At 38.7% G+C, this 20,164-nt stretch overlaps 2 protein-coding genes and 1 long non-coding RNA gene across 4 annotated transcripts in view; 1 reads left to right on the plus strand and 2 right to left on the minus strand.

Annotated features, from left to right (window-relative positions):
• Positions 1-20,164, plus strand: part of LOC123320324 — a 376,599-nt gene that overhangs the window by 977 nt on the left and 355,458 nt on the right. For both annotated transcript variants that reach the window (XM_044907628.1, XM_044907629.1), the window contains exons 3-7: positions 35-119; positions 1,799-1,898; positions 2,365-2,519; positions 2,571-2,639; positions 2,859-2,955. In XM_044907628.1, the coding sequence (XP_044763563.1) occupies positions 35-119; positions 1,799-1,898; positions 2,365-2,423 (244 nt within the window). In that variant the 3' untranslated portion in view covers positions 2,424-2,519; positions 2,571-2,639; positions 2,859-2,955. The remainder of the gene's footprint in view (positions 1-34; positions 120-1,798; positions 1,899-2,364; positions 2,520-2,570; positions 2,640-2,858; positions 2,956-20,164) is intronic.
• On the minus strand, positions 5,217-9,320 carry LOC123321151. Its single transcript, XM_044908655.1, has 3 exons — positions 9,287-9,320; positions 6,495-6,594; positions 5,217-6,081 (listed from the first exon to the last, which is right to left on the minus strand). The coding sequence occupies exons 1-3, from the start codon at positions 9,318-9,320 to the stop codon at positions 5,799-5,801; spliced, it is 417 nt and encodes a 138-aa protein (XP_044764590.1). The 3' UTR covers positions 5,217-5,798.
• LOC123320340 lies at positions 16,546-17,410 on the minus strand. Its single transcript, XR_006538743.1, has 3 exons — positions 17,090-17,410; positions 16,831-16,935; positions 16,546-16,657 (listed from the first exon to the last, which is right to left on the minus strand). It is a non-coding gene; the product is annotated as an uncharacterized LOC123320340 (long non-coding RNA).

Below are 20,164 nucleotides of genomic sequence, written 5' to 3' on the forward strand. Positions count from 1 at the left end.
ATTTCTAAAACTCATTGAACTGTTTTAATTTCAGGAGACGGGGAAGAAAAAAAAATCAAGATGATGACGATCAGAAGGGAAGGAACCCAAGCAATGGACAATTCAGCTGCATGATAGCGGTGAGTTGAAAATTGCACTTTGAATTTTTACGAAGTGAATATTTCGAATAAATGCTGATTCATGTTTCTTTCAGTTCATTTATCAGGAATATTTTTCAAAATACTTATACAATTTCAAGTGATTGATTGAAGAAAAAGCATGAATATCGGCGAATATTTGAAATTTTCCAATTTCTCTTTCATTTTTTAGCAGAAGTGTTTACTCTCTGGTTATATCATAGAATGTAATACTCTTTGATTATTTTATCTCTTCTGTGCAGAGACAGGTTGTCTCTGCCTCTGTGGTTATACATAATGTTGATCTTAGTTACCTTTCTCGAAGAACGCTAACGCGCCTGCGCGCCCGCCGTGATTCGATACGAGATTCAAAAACAGTTGCCATAAAATAGTTAGCTTTGGGCAGACATTTGCAATTTCTAGAATTTTCCGATGCTTTCCTATGATTTTCGACGATTTCGAATGAATTTTCAACAGAATGTGAGTTCAAATCAATATATTTTCATTTTAATCATATTATTTCAGCAAAAATTACATCTTGGAAGTTTCAAAGTTGATTATTGCTAAATATCCAAAGGACAATTCTCCTAGTTCTGATTTCGATTTCTTTTTATTAATTGCATGTTTCTTTCAGAGAGAAAAGAAGTAATTCCAGTGGAACAAAATCAACTACGGCGACTTATGATGAAGAACAATAAATTCCAGGCAAAGCAAGACTTTCCGTTGAAAATTATTTCAGGTAGGTCATCTATGAATAGAATTCAATTTTATTGAAACCGACGAAAAATTGCTTTTTTCCTAAAACGAAAATGAAGGGGTTTTCAATCATTTATTGTTTTTCATTTCCAGGGTGGCTTGCAAGGAAACCGAGGATTAGGATTTCTAAAACTTATTGAACTGTTTTTTTTTTTGCAGAGGACTGAGAAGAAAATCAAGATGATGACTATCAGGAGGGAAGGAACTACTTATTCAATGGATAATTCAGATGAATAACATGAAAGTGGTGATTTGTGACAAATATTAAGATGAAACGGTGAGTTGAAAATTGCATGGCCAAATTCTTATAAAATGAATTTTTCATATAAATGCCTATTCATGTTATTTTCAGTAGATTTATCAGTTATTTTTTTTTTAATACTTATACAACGTTAAATGATTGATTGAAGAAAAAGCATGAATATTGGCGAATATTTGAAATGTTCGAATTTCTCTTTCCTTCTTTAACAGGAGTATTTTACTCTCTGGTTATATATCAGAGTATGATACTCTTTGATTTGGTATCTCTTCTCTCTGGTTATAATCACAGAATACCCACCTGTTATAGTCTGTGGTTATAATCGTTAAAATTTCGATCTTAGTTACCTTTCTCGAAGAACGCTAACGCGCCTGCGCGCCGGCCGTATTTCGATACGATATTCAAAAACAGTTGCCATAAAATAGTTAGCTTTGGTCGGACATTTGCAATTTCTAGAATTTTCCGATGCTTTCCTATGATTTTCGACGATTTCGAATGAATTTCCAACAGAATGTGAGTTCAAATCAATATATTTTCATTTTAACATAATTATTTCAGCAAAAATTACATCTTGGAAGTTTCAAAGTTGATTATTAAAAAATATCCCAATCGCAATTCTCCTTATTCTGATATCAATTCATTTTTATTCATTTATTATTTCTTTCAGAGAGAAAAGAAGCAATTCCACTTGGACAAAATTATCTGGAAGAAAATTTTCAGCTCCTCCAATGGTAACGGATATCGAGACGACAAGATTTTTTTACTAGGTAAGTTCCAATACGATCAACTATATTCTATCAGTATGTTGTTATACAATTTTTTATTTCATGTTTTACACATTATCTTACAGCTTTTATTTAAATTTGAGTTGATACGCAGCTAACTGTCCCTCACCGATATTGAAAATAATCTGAAAACGGAGCATAAAGAAATTTTAGAATGGTATACTTACCTACTGATTAGAATAAATCCTTTAATTTTTATCTCAGTTTGAAAAGGGTGGACAATTTTCCATATATTCTAGTTTTTTTTTTTTTCAAATTCTTAGAAGATTTATAGCCGTTCCTATATCATCAAAGATTTAAAGTAATATATCGAGTATTTAAATACATATTTTCTTTGTATCATGATACATGAATTTGTACAACTTGGAATATTTCAAGGTTATGAACATTTTCAAGTGATTGTATTCATTGCATGATCTTATTTTACTGTATGGATGCCTTTTTTTAGGTTTTAGGTTAGAAAGGGAACAGGACGGAGCAGCCAGAGTTATCAAGTTGGAAATCTGAACATTTCAAGCAGCCAATCCTGATGTAAAGAGAAAAGGACTGGAGTTAGCAACGGCATTGAGAAAAATTTATTCTAAATATTGGAAACATTAATCGGTAAGGAAATTGTTTTGCAATATTGAATCGTATTAACATTTCTTCTCTTAGGGCTGGTCTACTTTGAAGCACTGCTATCTAGTGGACTATTCTAGAAGGCAAAAGATTCAATATTCAGATGTGAGTTGATTATTTTCTCTCAAAAATTTTTATTCTAGTGAATTCTGATCTGACTTTTAGTATTTGCCTGAATTTCTTTTTCTTCACCTACTTTCTTATAGATTTAATTATATGAAAACTACCCTCATGTGACTTCACCATTTATTAGAACTATAAAACCAATTATGTAATGTTTTCACTAACAAGAATGAAAAATATTAACTTTTAAATTCTTTGCAGATAATTACTCATGATGACTAATTGGTCAGTGATGTCATTCTTGCGATGAGGAACATCCCAATAATCTTGTAGGAAGAACCTGAAAGGAATAAAAACTGTAAGTTTTAACAAATTGATAGATGGCTCGGTAATTTCTCCAAATTTAAGTTACTTGCTGCTTTTTAACTTATTGATATACTCAAGAGTGATATCAGCCACCTGAGACTAATACGTAACAAAACTCTCAAAAGTCTCTTTTTAGTATAACGTCAGATATTTGAACAAAGTATAATTTTTATCTTCACTATTAAATATTAAATGGCTGAAAATTGTCTATTGGTCTCAGGGGACTGATATCACATTGTGAAGCAGTCAACATGTTGATATTTTTGGATAAAATGAAAAATTCAGTTTTAGTTCATGATACTCATTAAAAAAAAATCTTTTTTTCTTGAAATAGACATTTTGACTGCATCACATAATTCGCTCATTGAGCTACAGCAACGTCATGAAATATTGTACATGGTGTCCCAAATTCGATGTCCAGTGAGGGAATCTCGAAAACCAGAGGAATAACGAGTAGAAGAGTTGACACGTTTTCGAGCTATCTTTCAGAGAAACAAAGAATGGTGAGAATTTCGGAAAGTTCTCGTAACTTTTTTGTCGTTGAACTTCAACGTTCTACAGGCACTATTTCACGTAGAATCCACTGACGAGCTCAAAATATTCTTTTATTTTGAATCACTAGGCGAACTTTCGTTTGTTTAAATGCGAACTTTTATTGAATTTTTTATTTTTCAATTGGAAAAAAAATCTTTCGTCAATATATTCCACATATGAGGGGTTCACAGCTGAGGTGAAGCAAATCCATGCAGCCTAGTTTTGAGATGAATGGCTTACAAGTTGTTTATCATCAATAAATTCAAAAGTGACTTCTTTAAATTTTTGTAATGTGAATATAAGCATTTGCTTACATTCTAACATTTTAAAATCTAAAGAAGTCACTTTTGAATTTATTGATGATAAACAACTTGTAAGCCATTCATCTCAAAACTAGGCTGCATGGATTTGCTTCACCTCAGCTGTGAACCCCTCATATGTGGAATATATTGACGAAAGATTTTTTTTCCAATTGAAAAATAAAAAATTCAATAAAAGTTCGCATTTAAACATGTATATTACACACGAGGACTGTTGGTTAGAATATTTCAAAGAAACACTCGAGATAAACACTTGAAATTATATAGTTGAGCTATAAATTCGTTCTCTTTCCCGTTTTACCGAAAATTATATCTACTTTCTTTTGTTTAATGTAACACCCAGTTTTCTTAATCATGATCATTGAATTGCTTTAATGTTGATAACTATGAGATCTTTACATTAAAATTACTGATTTTCTAGATTGTATTGAAAGAAGACATACCAGTGCTTCTTCTCCGTTGATTAGAAATTCAATTAAACCATATACTTCATGACTTAAAACATTGAGAAGCTTTGGCATGTCTTCTAATGAAATCTAGAGGATTCGTAAATTTCATCTCAAAATATTGGAATAATGCCCTATTTGAGAAAATTTTTAGATTTTTTTTAAGATTTCTGACAAATGTAGAATTCAATGAAAAGAAAAAAGAAAACTTGGTGTTACATTGAAAAAAGGTCGTGTCATTTCTGGCAAAACCGGAGGTCGGACGAATCTGGAGTTTTATTCCAAGAATTCATCTCTCCCAACAAAGCTTAACAACTTGATTGAAGCTTAACAACTTAATTTCAAGTGTTTATCACGATTTTTCTTTGAAATTCACGAAACGGTCTTGGTGAATCACTCTGTATATACAGATCTGTCTGTCCCGTCTATGGCCGGGGCGACGGACAAGGAGGGAAACACGCATTTGGGTGCTTTCCGTCCCTGTCTGTCCCGTCTATGGTCGGGGCGACGGACAAGGAGGGAAACACGCATTTGTGTGCTTTCCGTCCCTGTCTGTCCCGTCTATGGCCGGGGCGACGGACAAGGAGGGAAACACGCATTTGTGTGCTTTCCGTCCCTGTCTGTCCCGTCTATGGCCGGGGCGACGGACAAGGAGGGAAACACGCATTTGTGTGCTTTCCGTCCCTGTCTGTCCCGTCTATGGCCGGGGCGACGGACAAGGAGGGAAACACGCATTTGTGTGCTTTCCGTCCCTGTCTGTCCCGTCTATGGCCGGGGCGACGGACAAGGAGGGAAACACGCATTTGTGTGCTTTCCGTCCCTGTCTGTCCCGTCTATGGCCGGGGCGACGGATAAGGAGGGAAACACGCATTTGGGTGCTTTCCGTCCCTGTCTGTCCCGTCTATGGCCGGGGCGACGGACAAGGAGGGAAACACGCATTTGTGTGCTTTCCGTCCCTGTCTGTCCCGTCTATGGCCGGGGCGACGGACAAGGAGGGAAACACGCATTTGTGTGCTTTCCGTCCCTGTCTGTCCCGTCTATGGTCGGGGCGACAGACAAGGATGAAAACCACACACTTGTGTGTTTTCCGTCCCTGTCTGTCCCGTCTATGGCCGGGGCGACGGACAAGGAGGGAAACACGCATTTGTGTGCTTTCCGTCCCTGTCTGTCCCGTCTATGGTCGGGGCGACAGACAAGGATGAAAACCACACACTTGTGTGTTTTCCGTCCCTGTCTGTCCCGTCTATGGCCGGGGCGACGGACAAGGAGGGAAACACGCATTTGGGTGCTTTCCGTCCCTGTCTGTCCCGTCTATGGCCGGGGCGACGGACAAGGAGGGAAACACGCATTTGGGTGCTTTCCGTCCCTGTCTGTCCCGTCTATGGCCGGGGCGACCCGCCTATCCAGACCTAGATCTGGACCGAGCAAAGGTGGGTTTCACCTCTCCCCGGTCCGGATCCAGATCTGAACAGGGCAGACGTGGGTCCCACTTCTCCCCGGTCCGGATCCAGATCTGAACAGGGCAGACGTGGGTCTCACCTCTCCCCGGTCCGGATCCAGATCTGAACAGGGCAGACGTGGGTCTCACCTCTCCCCGGTCCGGATCCAGATCTGAACAGGGCAGACGTGGGTCCCACACGTGGGGGTCTCCTCACACGTGGGTCCCACCTCTCCCCGGTCCGGATCCAGATCTGAACAGGGCAGACGTGAGTCCCACACGTGGGGGTCTCCTCACACGTGGGTCCCACCTCTCCCCGGTCCGGATCCAGATCTGAACAGGGCAGACGTGGGTCCCACCTCTCCCCGGTCCGGATCCAGATCTGAACAGGGCAGACGTGGGTCCCACACGTGGGGGTCTCCTCACACGTGGGTCCCACCTCTCCCCGGTCCGGATCCAGATCTGAACAGGGCCGACGTGGGGTCCCACCTCTCCCCGGTCCGGATCCAGATCTGAACAGGGCAGACGTGGGTCTCACCTCTCCCCGGTCCGGATCCAGATCTGAACAGGGCAGACGTGGGTCTCACCTCTCCCCGGTCCGGATCCAGATCTGAACAGGGTAGACGTGGGCCGTTCTCACCTCTCCCCGGTCCGGATCCAGATCTGAACAGGGCAGACGTGGGTCTCACCTCTCCCCGGTCCGGATCCAGATCTGAACAGGGTAGACGTGGGTCCCACACGTGGAGGTCTCCTCACACGTGGGTCCCACCTCTCCCCCCCGGTCCGGATCCAGATCTGAACAGGGCAGACGTGGGTCTCACCTCTCCCCGGTCCGGATCCAGATCTGAACAGGGCAGACGTGGGTCTCACCTCTCCCCGGTCCGGATCCAGATCTGAACAGGGTAGACGTGGGCCGTTCTCACCTCTCCCCGGTCCGGATCCAGATCTGAACAGGGCAGACGTGGGTCTCACCTCTCCCCGGTCCGGATCCAGATCTGAACAGGGCAGACGTGGGTCTCACCTCTCCCCGGTCCGGATCCAGATCTGAACAGGGTAGACGTGGGCCGTTCTCACCTCTCCCCGGTCCGGATCCAGATCTGAACAGGGCAGACGTGGGTCTCACCTCTCCCCGGTCCGGATCCAGATCTGAACAGGGCAGACGTGGGTCCCACACGTGGGGGGTCTCCTCACACGTGGGTCCCACCTCTCTCCGGTCCGGATCCAGATCTGAACAGGGTAGACGGGGGTCTCACCTCCCCCCGGTCCGGATCCAGATCTGAACTGGGCAGACGTGGGTCCCACACGTGGGGGGTCTCCTCACACGTGGGTCCCACCTCTCCCCGGTCCGGATCCAGATCTGAACAGGGTAGACGTGGGTCTCACCTCCCCCCGGTCCGGATCCAGATCTGAACTGGGCAGACGTGGGTCCCACACGTGGGGGTCTCCTCACACGTGGGTCCCACCTCTCCCCGGTCCGGATCCAGATCTGAACAGGGCAGACGTGGGTCTCACCTCTCCCCGGTCCGGATCCAGATCTGAACAGGGCAGACGTGGGTCCCACCTCTCCCCGGTCCGGATCCAGATCTGAACAGGGCAGACGTGGGTCTCACCTCTCCCTGGTCCGGATCCAGATCTGAACAGGGCAGACGTGGGTCCCACCTCTCCCCGGTCCGGATCCAGATCTGAACAGGGCAGACGTGGGTCCCACACGTGGGGGTCTCCTCACACGTGGGTCCCACCTCTCCCCGGTCCGGATCCAGATCTGAACAGGGCAGACGTGGGTCCCACACGTGGGGGTCTCCTCACACGTGGGTCCCACCTCTCCCCGGTCCGGATCCAGATCTGAACAGGGCAGACGTGGGTCTCACCTCTCCCTGGTCCGGATCCAGATCTGAACAGGGCAGACGTGGGTCGCACCTCTCCCCGGTCCGGATCCAGATCTGAACAGGGCAGACGTGGGTCCCACACGTGGGGGTCTCCTCACACGTGGGTCCCACCTCTCCCCGGTCCGGATCCAGATCTGAACAGGGCAGACGTGGGTCCCACCTCTCCCCGGTCCGGATCCAGATCTGAACAGGGCAGACGTGGGTCTCACCTCTCCCTGGTCCGGATCCAGATCTGAACAGGGCAGACGTGGGTCCCACCTCTCCCCGGTCCGGATCCAGATCTGAACAGGGCAGACGTGGGTCCCACACGTGGGGGTCTCCTCACACGTGGGTCCCACCTCTCCCCGGTCCGGATCCAGATCTGAACAGGGCCGACGTGGGGTCCCACCTCTCCCCGGTCCGGATCCAGATCTGAACAGGGCAGACGTGGGTCTCACCTCTCCCTGGTCCGGATCCAGATCTGAACAGGGCAGACGTGGGTCCCACCTCTCCCCGGTCCGGATCCAGATCTGAACAGGGCAGACGTGGGTCCCACACGTGGGGGTCTCCTCACACGTGGGTCCCACCTCTCCCCGGTCCGGATCCAGATCTGAACAGGGCCGACGTGGGGTCCCACCTCTCCCCGGTCCGGATCCAGATCTGAACAGGGCAGACGTGGGTCTCACCTCTCCCCGGTCCGGATCCAGATCTGAACAGGGCAGACGTGGGGTCCCACCTCTCCCCGGTCCGGATCCAGATCTGAACAGGGCAGACGTGGGTCTCACCTCTCCCCGGTCCGGATCCAGATCTGAACAGGGCAGACGTGGGTCTCACCTCTCCCCGGTCCGGATCCAGATCTGAACAGGGCAGACGTGGGTCCCACACGTGGGGGTCTCCTCACACGTGGGTCCCACCTCTCCCCGGTCCGGATCCAGATCTGAACAGGATGGACGTGGGCCGTTCTCACCTCTCCCCGGTCCGGATCCAGCTCTGAACAGGGTAGAGATGACAACAAAGTACTAAAAAGAACTCTTACTTTTCAGGTGCATAGAGGGTCCAGACGTCCGTGCAGGTCACCGAAGAGTCTTCCAGTATAATCTCTCATAATGTAATAATTATGCCTCAATAAAGTGTCCACTGTCGTTCTCTGTTTTATTTTCCTGTTCACCTGAAACATAAGTTCTATCAATAATCATCCTGTTCTGTCCAGATCTGGATCTGGACCGGGGATCTTGTCCGTCGCCCCGACCATAGACGGGACAGACAGGGACGGAAAGCACACAAATGCGTGTTTCCCTCCTTGTCCGTCGCCCCGGCCATAGACGGGACAGACAGGGACGGAAAGCACCCAAATGCGTGTTTCCCTCCTTGTCTGTCGCCCCGGCCATAGACGGGACAGACAGGGACGGAAAGCACCCAAGTGTGTGGTTTCCCTCCTTGTCCGTCGCCCCGGCCATAGACGGGACAGACAGGGACGGAAAACACACAAGTGTGTGGTTTTCATCCTTGTCTGTCGCCCCGACCATAGACGGGACAGACAGGGACGGAAAGCACCCAAATGCGTGTTTCCCTCCTTGTCCGTCGCCTCGACAGAGAATTTAATGAGAAACGAAGACCGTTTCGTGAATTTCAAAGAAAAATCGTGATAAACACTTGCAATAGCTTAGTTAAGCTTTGTTGGGAGAGATGAATTCTTGGAAAAACTTCAGATTCGTCCTACCTCCGGTAATGTAACACCAAGTTTTCTTATTCATTATCAGACCCACTCATTGAATTCTACATTTGTATATTTTCCCCAGAAAATTTGTCAGAAATCTTAAAAAAAATCTAAAAATTTTCTCAAATAGGGCATTATTCCAATATTTTGAGATGAAATTTACGAATTCTCTAGATTTCATTAGAAGACATACCGAAGCTTCTCAATATTTTAAGTCATGAAGTATATGGTTCAATTGAATTTCCAATTAACGGAGAAGAAGCACTGATATGTCTTCTTTTAATACAATCTAGAAAATCAGAAATTTTTATGTAAAGATCTCAAAGTTATCAACATTAAAGCAATTCAATGATCATGATTAAGAAAACTGGGTGTTACATTAAACAAAAGAAAGTAGATATAATTTTCGGTAAAACGGGAAAGAGAACGAATTTAAAGCTCAACTATAAAATTTAAAGTGTTTATCTCGATTGTTTTTCGAAATATTCTAACCAACAGTCTTCGTGTATAAAATACATGGTGTTTCCTAAACATAAAAAATAAACTCTGGGTATACTTCGAGTGATTTGGACGTAGATAGAGGAAAGAAAAGACATTTACAGATCCAAAGTCATCTTTTTAAGCATATTTACCACAAATTACACGACAACGAAATTCCCGATACACAAGTCTCAAAACCAACGAATCACTATTACACCAAACCATAGACTTAAAACATCAAGTCTATGCACTAAACACAAATTCACAAACACGATAATGAACACTCGAATATTGGGGTAAATATAAACAAAGATGGAGTAGACGCACAGTAAATATAAACATAAACATTGAGATGTTGGACACTTTTTCTTGTTGGTTACGTTATCTTCCCTTTCCTCTATCTACGGATTTGGAGTAGACGTATGTCCGGAAATACTTTGTTTCGATGATACAGGGCGTTACATGTTTTCCAAATAAATAACAAATATTCATCGATATTTCAACAATTGAAATGAAATTCATTATTCGATTGCTTTACTCAAGTTTAATTTTTTTTCCACACAAAGTACATCTTAGAGAAAAAAAAACGCAAGAGTCCTTTTATATTCTAAATTGAATATGAATTCCAAGAATGAATTATACTTTGGAAAAAATCACTGGCGTACGTACCATTTTTTCTTTTGAAAATATGACAGTTCATGCCAGTACACAGTTTTGTGAAAAATTTAACGCCCTGTATTCTGGAAACAAAACCCGATCCCAAATCACTCCGAGAATAATACCCTGAATTTATGCCCCATGTTAAGGAAACACCCTGTATATTGAGTGGTTGGCCATAGACTAGTGATCAATGCAGGACATCTAGGCCTTTCAATGCAGTTTGCCCTTTCGGCCTCACTTTTAGATATCCATAACTTGGAAATGAGCGGTTCGATTTTGTTGAAATTCGTAATAGGCAGAATGAAGGATGAGTAGCATCTTGGGAAATTCATGATTCAGTTGAAGAAGTAAGAAGTTGATATTGATCAGAAAATATTGTTATTTTTGCGCTTTGAATTTTTATTATGTGAATTGAATTCGAAGAAGGATATAACATGTCATTCTGCCTAAGATTGATAATGACCAAAGAATTCACAATTCATTTTTCAAATATATTTTTTAGGCGGAGAGCTTGAATACTTGGTGTGTGTTTATGATTCAGGATGAAAAAAAAGATTGAAAATAGTTAATCTCAAAAATGAAAATGAAAAATGATTTCTTATGTTTGTCACTCTATTGAAAAAAAGAATGATTTGCAAAGTGAATTAAGAAAAATTTCTAACTGACCCAGAAAATAGAGCTTTGATATCTCAAAGAAAAATCCCAATATTCTGTGTACTTTTCTGATAATCTCGGAAATGCACGTGACCACAAAATTTCATCAAAATCGCACCACTCATTGCCAAGCTATGGATAACAAAAATGTAGGCCGAAATCCACAAATCACCCACTATATATGACTCGTTCTTAGGCTCAAATGACCTGCATGTACCATTTGGCTATGGCCAACCGCTCGTGAAACACCCGGTATAACAGAGTGTCTCCGGATTAACGGGTATAAGTTCGGATGTAGGTTCAGTACCTGAAAATAAGACGAAAAGTGCCTATGAAGTCATGCCCTGAAACGCTCCTTGAAAGCGTTACGTTGCTTTAAAAGAATTTAGAACTAGAATTCAATTTTTCACTCATCCTCCGTAGCTACAGACAACCCTTTTTCATTTTCCACCACAGTTCTAACTAACTGACTAAATCGTTAATACTATTTGGGTGGTCTAACCAACATTCGAAATTAGAAAAGATCGATCCTAAGCAACAAGAGAAGATCATGAAGGTTTTTAAATGTGGTTCAAAAATAGAGCGAAGAACTCATTTAATTTTCTTACGTAGATATTGACATTTCAAGGATAAAAACTTAATTATCAATAAATATTTTTAATGAAATCATTATTCGAAGTCTGTGAAAAATTATGGTAGAAAATAGAAAGGGGTTGTCGATTTCACCCCTCTCTAGCTATGGTCAGAAAATGAGTTACTCAAAAAATAACCCCGCAAAATCTTATTTCTTAATCTTTAATCCTACTTTGAAAAAATTTTATAAATCCATAATCAAGACTTCATTTTTGAAGCAACAAACCACCACAGGAACCTTTTGTCTTATTTTGAGGTTATGAAACTATATTCAAATTTATTTCCATTAATCCTGGGACACCCAGTATAAAGCAACATATGTGAAATACTCAAGAAGTTAAATCGCTCATTTGCTACAGCTTCATCATCAAAATCAGATATTTCTTCAAAAATGTTTCGCATGAAAATCTATAAAATTTTAAAAAAGATTTACACTATCTACTTAATACTTGGAATATTGTACAGGGTGGGCAAAATTCGTTGCCTACTGAGGGGATCTCGAGAACTATAAAAGCTAAAAGAAATCAGAGGACACATTTCCTAGCTCTGTTTCATAGAAATAAAGAATGGTGAAAACTGTTACCTCCTACGATTCTTCATTTGTGCGCTATTTCTTTTTTGTCTTTGAAGTTACAAATCTGAAACTTGGACCTCCTACAGGCACTTTTATATGGGCGGTTCATAGCTGAAATGAAGTGAGTCCATGCAGCCTAGTTTTGAGATAAATGACTTAAAAGTTGTTTATCACCAATTTATTCTTCAGATGACTTCTTTAGATTTTAAAAGGTTAGAATGTAAGCAAATGCTTATATTCACAATACACAAATTTAAAGAAGTCACTTTTGAATTTATTGATGATAAACAACTTCTAAGTCATTCATCTCAAAACTAGGCTGCATGGATTTGCTTCACTTCAGCTATGAACCCCTCATATGTGGAATATATTGACGAAAGATTTTTTTTCCAATTAAAAAATAAAACATTCAATAAAAGTTCGCATTTAAACAAACGAAAGTTCGCCTAATGATTTGAAATAAAAGAATATTTTGATCTCGTCAGTGGATTCTACGTAAAATAGTGCCTGTAGAAGGTTCAAGTCTCAGATTTGTAACTTCAATGACAAAAAAATTACAAGAACTTTTCGAAATTCTCACCATTCTTTGTTTCTCTGAAAGAGAGCTCGAAAACGTGTCAACTCTTCTACTCGTTATTCCTCTGGTTTCCGAGATTCCCCCACTGGACATCGAATTTAGGACACCCTGTACAATATTTCATGACGTTGCTGTAGCTCAATGAGCGAATTATGTGATGCAGTCAAAATGTCTATTTCAAGAAAAAAAGAATTTTTTTTTTAATGAGTATCATAAACTAAAACTGAATTTTTCATTTTATCCAAAAATATCAACATGTTGACTGTTTCACAATGCGATATCAGTCCTCTGAGACCAATAGACAATCCTTAGCCATTAAATATTTAATAGTGAAAATAAAAATTGTGACTTGTGAATATTATTACGTATTAGTCTCAGGTGGCTGATATCACTCTTGAGTAAATCAATAAGTTAAAAAGCCGCAAGTAAGTTAAATTTGGAGAAATTACCGAGCCATCTATCAAATTGTTAAAAATGAAATATATAACCTTACAGTTTGCATTCCTTTCAGGTTCTTCCTACAAGTTATCATTGGGATGTTCCTCATCGCAAGAACGACAGACCAGCCCTAAAAGAAGAAATGTTAATACGATTCAATATTGCCAAACAATTTCCTTACCGATTAATGTTTCCAATATTTAGAATAAATTATTCTCAATGCCGTTGCTAAGGTTCATGTATACTCTAACTCCAGTCCTTTTCTCTTTACATCAGGATTGGCTGCTTGAAATGTGAAGATTTCCAACTTGATAATTCTGGCTGCTCCGTTCTGTCCCCATTCTAACCTAAAACCTAAAAAAAGACATCCATACAGTAAAATACTATCATGTATCACTTGAAAATGTTCATAACCTTGAAATATTCCAAGTTGTATAAATTCGTGTATCATGATACAAAGAAAATATGTATTTACATACTCGATATATTACTGTAAATCTTTGATAATATAGGAACAGCTATAAATCTTCTAAGAATTTGAAAGAATAACTGCAATATATCGAAAATTTTAAAACTGAGATAAGAATTAAATGAAAGTATTCTAATCATTAGGTAAATATACCATTCTATAATTTTTTTAGGCTCCATTTTGGGGTTGATAAAAAGATTATTTTCAGAATCGGTGAAGGACGGTTAACTTTGTATCAACCCAAATTTAAATAAAAGTTATAAGATAATGTGTAAAACATGAAATACAAAATTGTATAACAACATACTGATAGAATAAAGTTGATAGTATTGGAACTTACCTAGTAAAAAAATCTTGTCGTCTCGATATCCGTTACCATTGGAGGAGCTGAAAATTTTCTTCCAGATAATTTTGTCCAAGTGGAATTGCTTCTTTTCTCTCCAGTCCTTTTCTCTTTACATCAGGATTGGCTGCTTGAAATGTGAAGATTTCCAACTTGATAACTCTGACTGCTCCGTCCTGTTCCCTTTCTAACCTAAAACCTGAAAAAGGCATCCATACAGTAAAATAAGATCATGCAATGAATACAATCACTTGAAAATGTTCATAACCTTGAAATATTCCAAGTTGTATAAATTCATGTATCACGATACAAAGAAAATATGTATTTGAATACTCGATATATTACTTTAAATCTTTGATGATATAGGAACGGCTATAAATCTTCTAAGAATTTGAAAAATTATCTTCAATATTTCGAAAATTGTCCACCCTTTTCAAACTGAGACAAAAATCAAATGAATCTATTCTAATCGGTAGGTAAGTATACCATTCTATAATTTTTTTATGCTCCGTTTTCAGATTATTTTCAAAATCGGTGAGGGACAGTTAGCTGCGTATCAACTCAAATTTAAATAAAAGCTGTAAGATAATGTGTATAACATGAAATAAAAAATTGTATAACAACATACTGATAGAATATAGTTGATCGTATTGGAACTTACCTAGTAAAAAAATCTTGTCGTCTCGATATCCGTTACCATTGGAGGAACTGAAAATTTTCTTCCAGATAATTTTGTCCTAGTGGAATTACTTCTTTTCTCTCTGAAAGAAATAATAAATGAATAAAAATGAATTGATATCAGAATAAGGAGAATTGCGATTGGGATATTTTTTAATAATCAACTTTGAAACTTGCAAGATGTAATTTTCGCTGAAATAATGATGTTAAAATGAAAATATATCGATTTGAACTCACATTCTGTTGGAAATTCATTCGAAATCGTCGAAAATCAAAGGAAAGCATCGGAAAATTCTAGAAATTGCAAATGTCCGACCAAAGCTGACTATTTTACGGCAACTGTTTTTGAATCTCGTATCAAATCACGGCGGGCGCGCAGGCGCTTTAGCGTTCTTCGAGGAAGGTAACTAAGATCGAAATTTTAACGATTATAACCACAGACTACAACAGGTGTGTAGTCTGTGATTATAACCAGAGAGAAGAGATACCATAATCAAAGAGTATAATACTCTGCGATATAACCAGAGAGTAAAATACTCCTGCTAAAAAAGGAAAGAGAAATTCGAACATTTCAAATATTCGCCAATATTCATGTTTTTTTTCATCAATCATTTAACATTGTATGAGTATTTAAATAAATATTACTGATAAATCTACTGAAAATAACATGAATAGACATTTATATGAAAAATTCATTTCATAAGAATTTTGCCAAGCAATTTTCAACTCACCGCTTCATCTTCGTAATGATCACAAACCACCACTTTCATGTTATTCATCTGAATTATCCATTGAATAAGTAGTTCCTTCCCTCCTGATAGTCATCATCTTGATTTTCTTTCTTCCGAGTCCTCTGCAAAAAAAAAAACAGTTCAATGAGTTTTAAAAATCCTTATCCCTGGTTTCCTTGCGAGCCACCCTGGAAATGAAAAACAATATTTGATTGAAAATCTCATTTTCGTTTTAGGAAAGAGGCACTTTTTTGTCGATTTCGATAAGATTGAATTCTATTCACAGATGACCTACCTGAACAAATTTTCAGCGGAAAGTCTTGCTTTGCCTGGAATTTATTGTTTTCCATCATATGTAGGCGTAGTTGATTTTGTTCTAAAGTAATTGCTTCTTTTCTCTCTGAAAGAAACATGCAATTAATAAAAAGAAATCGAAATCAGAACTCGGAGAATTGTCCTCGGGATATTTAGCAATAATCAACTTTGAAACTTCCAAGATGTAATTTTTTCTGAAATAAATAAGTTAAAATGAAAATATATCGATTTGAACTCACATTCTGTTGGAAATTCATTCGAAATCGTCGAAAATCAAAGGGAAGCATCGGAAAATTCTAGAAATTGCAAATGTCCGACCAAAGCTAATTATTTTATGGCAACTGTTTTTGAATCTCGTATCGAATCACGGCGGGCGCGCAGGCGCGTTAGCGTTCTTCGAGAAAGGTAACTAAGATCAACATCAAGTAGAACCACAGAAGCAGAGACAACCTATCTTTGCACAGAAGAGATAAAATAATCAAAGAGTATTATACTCTATGATATAACCAGAGAGTAAATACTACTGTTAAAAAAGGAAAGAGAAATTCGAATATTTCAAATATTCGCCAATATTCATGCTTTTTCTTCAATCAATCATTTGAAATGATATTACTGATAAATCAACTGAAAATAACATGAATCGGCATTTATTCGGAATATTCATTGCATAAAAATTCAAAGTGACCATGCAATTTTCAACTCACCGCTTCGTCTTCGTAATTGTTACAAACAACCACTTTTATTGTATTCATCTGAGATGTCCATCGATTGAGTAGTTCCTTCCTCTCTGATCGTCATCATCTTGATTTTCTTCTAAGTCCCCTGAAATCAAAACAGTTCAATGAGTTTTAGAAATCCTAATCCTCGGTTTCGTTGCAAGCCACCCTGGAAATGAAAAACAATATATGATTGATAATCTCCTCATTTTCATTTTAGAAAAGTGGCACTTTTTTGTCGATTTCGATAAGATTGAATTTTATTCATAGATGACCTACCTGACATAATTTTCAGCGGAAAGTCTTGCTTTGACTGGAATTTATTGTTTTCCATCAGAAGTTGCTGTAGTTGATTCTGTTCTAAAGGAATTTCTTCTTTTCTCTCTGAAAGAAACAACTAATGAGCAAAACTTAATCTAAATCAGAACTAGGAGAATTGTCCTTTGGATATTTAGCAATAATCAACTGTGAAACTTCCAAGATGTAATTTTTGCTGAAATAAAGAGATTAAAATGAAAATATATTGATTTGAACTCACAATCTGTTGGAAATTCGATCGAAATCGTCGAAAATCATAGGAAAGCATCGGAAAATTCTAGAAATTGCAAATGTCCGACCAAAGCTAACTATTTTATGGCAACTGTTTTTGAATCTCGTATCGAATCACGGCGGACGCGCAAGCGCGTTAGCGTTCTTCGAGAAAGGTAACTAAGATCAACATCAAGTATAACCATAGAACCAGAGACAACCTGTCTCTGCACAGAAGAGATAAAATAATCAAAGAGTATTACGTTCTATGATATAACCAGAGAGTAAACACTTCTGCTAAAAAATGAAAGAGAAATTTGAAAATTTCAAAAATTCGCCGATATTCATGCTTTTTCTTCAATCAATCACTTGAAATTGTATAAGTATTTTGAAAAATATTCCTGATAAATGAAATCAAAGTAACATGAATCGGCATTTATTCGAAATATTCACTTCGTAAAAATTCAAAGTGCAATTTTCAACTCACCGCTATCATGCAGCTGAATTGTCCATTGCTTGGGTTCCTTCCCTTCTGATCGTCATCATCTTGATTTTTTTTCTTCCCGGTCTCCTGAAATTAAAACAGTTCAATGAGTTTTAGAAATCCTTATCAATATTTTTGTTGCAAGCCACACTGGAAATGCAAGAAAAATATATGATTGAAAACCTCCTTATTTTCGTTTTAGAAAAGAGGCATTTTTTTGTCGATTTCGATAAGCTTGAATTCTATTCATAGATGACCTACCTGAAATAATTTCCAGCGGAAAGTCTTACTTTGCCGATAACCTGGAATTTGTTGTTTTCCATCTTAAGTTGCTGTAGTTGATTTTGTTCCAGTGGAATTACTTATTTTCTCTCTGAAAGAAACAACTAATGAGCAAAACTTAATCGAAATCAGAACAAGGAGAATTGTCCTTTGGATATTTAGTAATAATCAACTGTGAAACATCCAAGATGTAATTTTTGCTGAAATAATAAGGTTAAAATGAAAATATATTAATTTGAACTCACATTATGTTGAAAATTCATTCGAAATCGTCGAAAATCATAGGAAAGCATCGGAAAATTCTAGAAATTGCAAATGTCCGACCAAAGCTGACTATTTTACGGCAACTGTTTTTGAATCTCGTATCGAATCACGGCGGGCGCGCAGGCGCGTTAGCGTTCTTCGAGAAAGGTAACTAAGATCAACATTATGTATAACCACAGAAGCAGAGACAACCCATCTCTGCATAGAAGAGATAAAATGACCAAAGAGTATTATATTATATGATATAACCAGAGAGTGAATACTAATGCTGAAAAAAGATAGAGAAATTTGAAAATTCCAAATATTCGCCAATATTCATGCTTTTTCTTTCATCAATCATCTAACATCGTATGAGTATTTAAATAAATATTACTGATAAATCATCTGAAAATAACATGAATCGGTATTTATTCGAAATTTTCATTTTGTAAAAATTCAAAGTGACCATGCAATTTTCAACTCACCGCTATCATGTGGCTGAATTGTCCATTGCTCGAGTATTTACTACCCTTCTGATCTTCATCATCTTGATTTTCTTTCTTCCGAGTCCTCTGCAAAAAAAAAAACAGTTCAATGAGTTTTAAAAATCCTTATCCCTGGTTTCCTTGCAAGCCACCCTGCAAATGAAAAACAATATATGATTGAAAACCTCCTCATTTTCGTTTTGAGGAAAGAGGCACTTTTTTGTAGGTTCCAATAAGACTGAATTCTATTCACAGATGACCTACCTGAAATAATTTTCGGTGGAAAGTCTTGCTTTGCCGATAACCTGGAATTTGTTGTTTTCCATCTTGAGTTGCTGTAGTTGATTTTGTTCTGAAGGAATTACTTCTTTTCTCTCTGAAAGAATCAACTAATTGATAAAACCAAATCGAAATTAGCATGAAGAGAATTATGATTGGGATATTTTGCAATAACTAACTCTGAAACTTGCAAGATGTAATTTTTGTTGAAATAATGAGGTTAATATAAAAATATATTGATTTGAACTCACAATCTGGTGGAAATTCATTCGAAATCGTCGAAAATCATAGGAAAGCACCGGAAAATTCTAGAAATTGCAAATGTCCGACCAAAGCTAACTATTTTATGGCAACTGTTTTTGAATCTCGTATCGAATCACGGCGGACGCGCAAGCGCGTTAGCGTTCTTCGAGAAAGGTAACTAAGATCAACATCATAATGGAATTAAAATATTCAAAGCTTAGGAGATCCAAAAATCTTATATATTTCAACATCATATCAAACTCTTTGATAAAACCAAAGAGTAAATACTCCTGTTGAAAAAGGAAAGGGGGAGAAATTCGAAAATTTCAAATATTACCTAATGATCCATGCTTTTCCTTCAATCATTTACCATTGTATAAGTATTTGAATAAATATTACTGAAAAATCAACTAAAAGTAACAAAAATCTCATTAGTTTGAATGTAGATTGAATTTTATTCATAAATGACTTTTCCAAAAAGTTGAAAATTTGTCAAGACTGAACGGTTGCAGTGATCTACTGTTACTGAATAAATAAAGAATAAAGAATTTTTATGAGAGTTGCTCTTTTAGAATATCCATCACATTAACCTCTACCATATACTATTGCCGTTTTAGAGGAGCAGTGTTTCTAAAGTGGACTCATTTTTATATCAACATTCCATGCTTCCGATTATTTAAGGATATACATTATAGCACTACATACACATGCAATTTCCACAAATCTCTTGTGATTTCATCCTCTGACTCTTCCTTCTCATTCTCAAACTTCTTCGAGCAATGACATGTCTCACTTGTCCCAAAAATAGTCATATTCAAAGTGGTAACACTTCTCGCTGTATTCAATCTCATCAACAGCTGCACCTGTAGGAATATAGATCAGTAATAATGAAAGGTTCATTTTTCTCACGATTCTGTTCATGAAACTAAACAGCAGATAGAGAATATGCAATTAAAATAATTTCCATCCAGCTTTACGACACACGCATTTTATCTGGAAAAAAAATGATGTAGAAGTAAAAAGGCTTGGCTTCTTGTTCATTACTCATTTCAGTAATTTCTATTCTGGA

The sequence above is a fragment of the Coccinella septempunctata genome, chromosome 9 (assembly GCF_907165205.1).
Source record: "Coccinella septempunctata chromosome 9, icCocSept1.1, whole genome shotgun sequence".
Lineage (NCBI taxonomy): Eukaryota > Metazoa > Arthropoda > Insecta > Coleoptera > Coccinellidae > Coccinella > Coccinella septempunctata.

Bases quoted from the DNA above. Each gene is read 5' to 3' on its own strand.
- LOC123321151 (XM_044908655.1), bottom strand. From the start codon at position 9,320: ATGAATAAGAAAACTTGGTGTTACATTACCGGAG. The intron at 6,595-9,286 runs GTAGGACGAATC...TACCCTGTTCAG, and splicing joins TTGGTGTTACATTACCGGAG to ATCTGGATCCGGACCGGGGA. The intron at 6,082-6,494 runs CTGGATCCGGAC...CCCTGTTCAGAT, and splicing joins CACGTCTGCCCTGTTCAGAT to CTGGATCCGGACCGGGGAGA.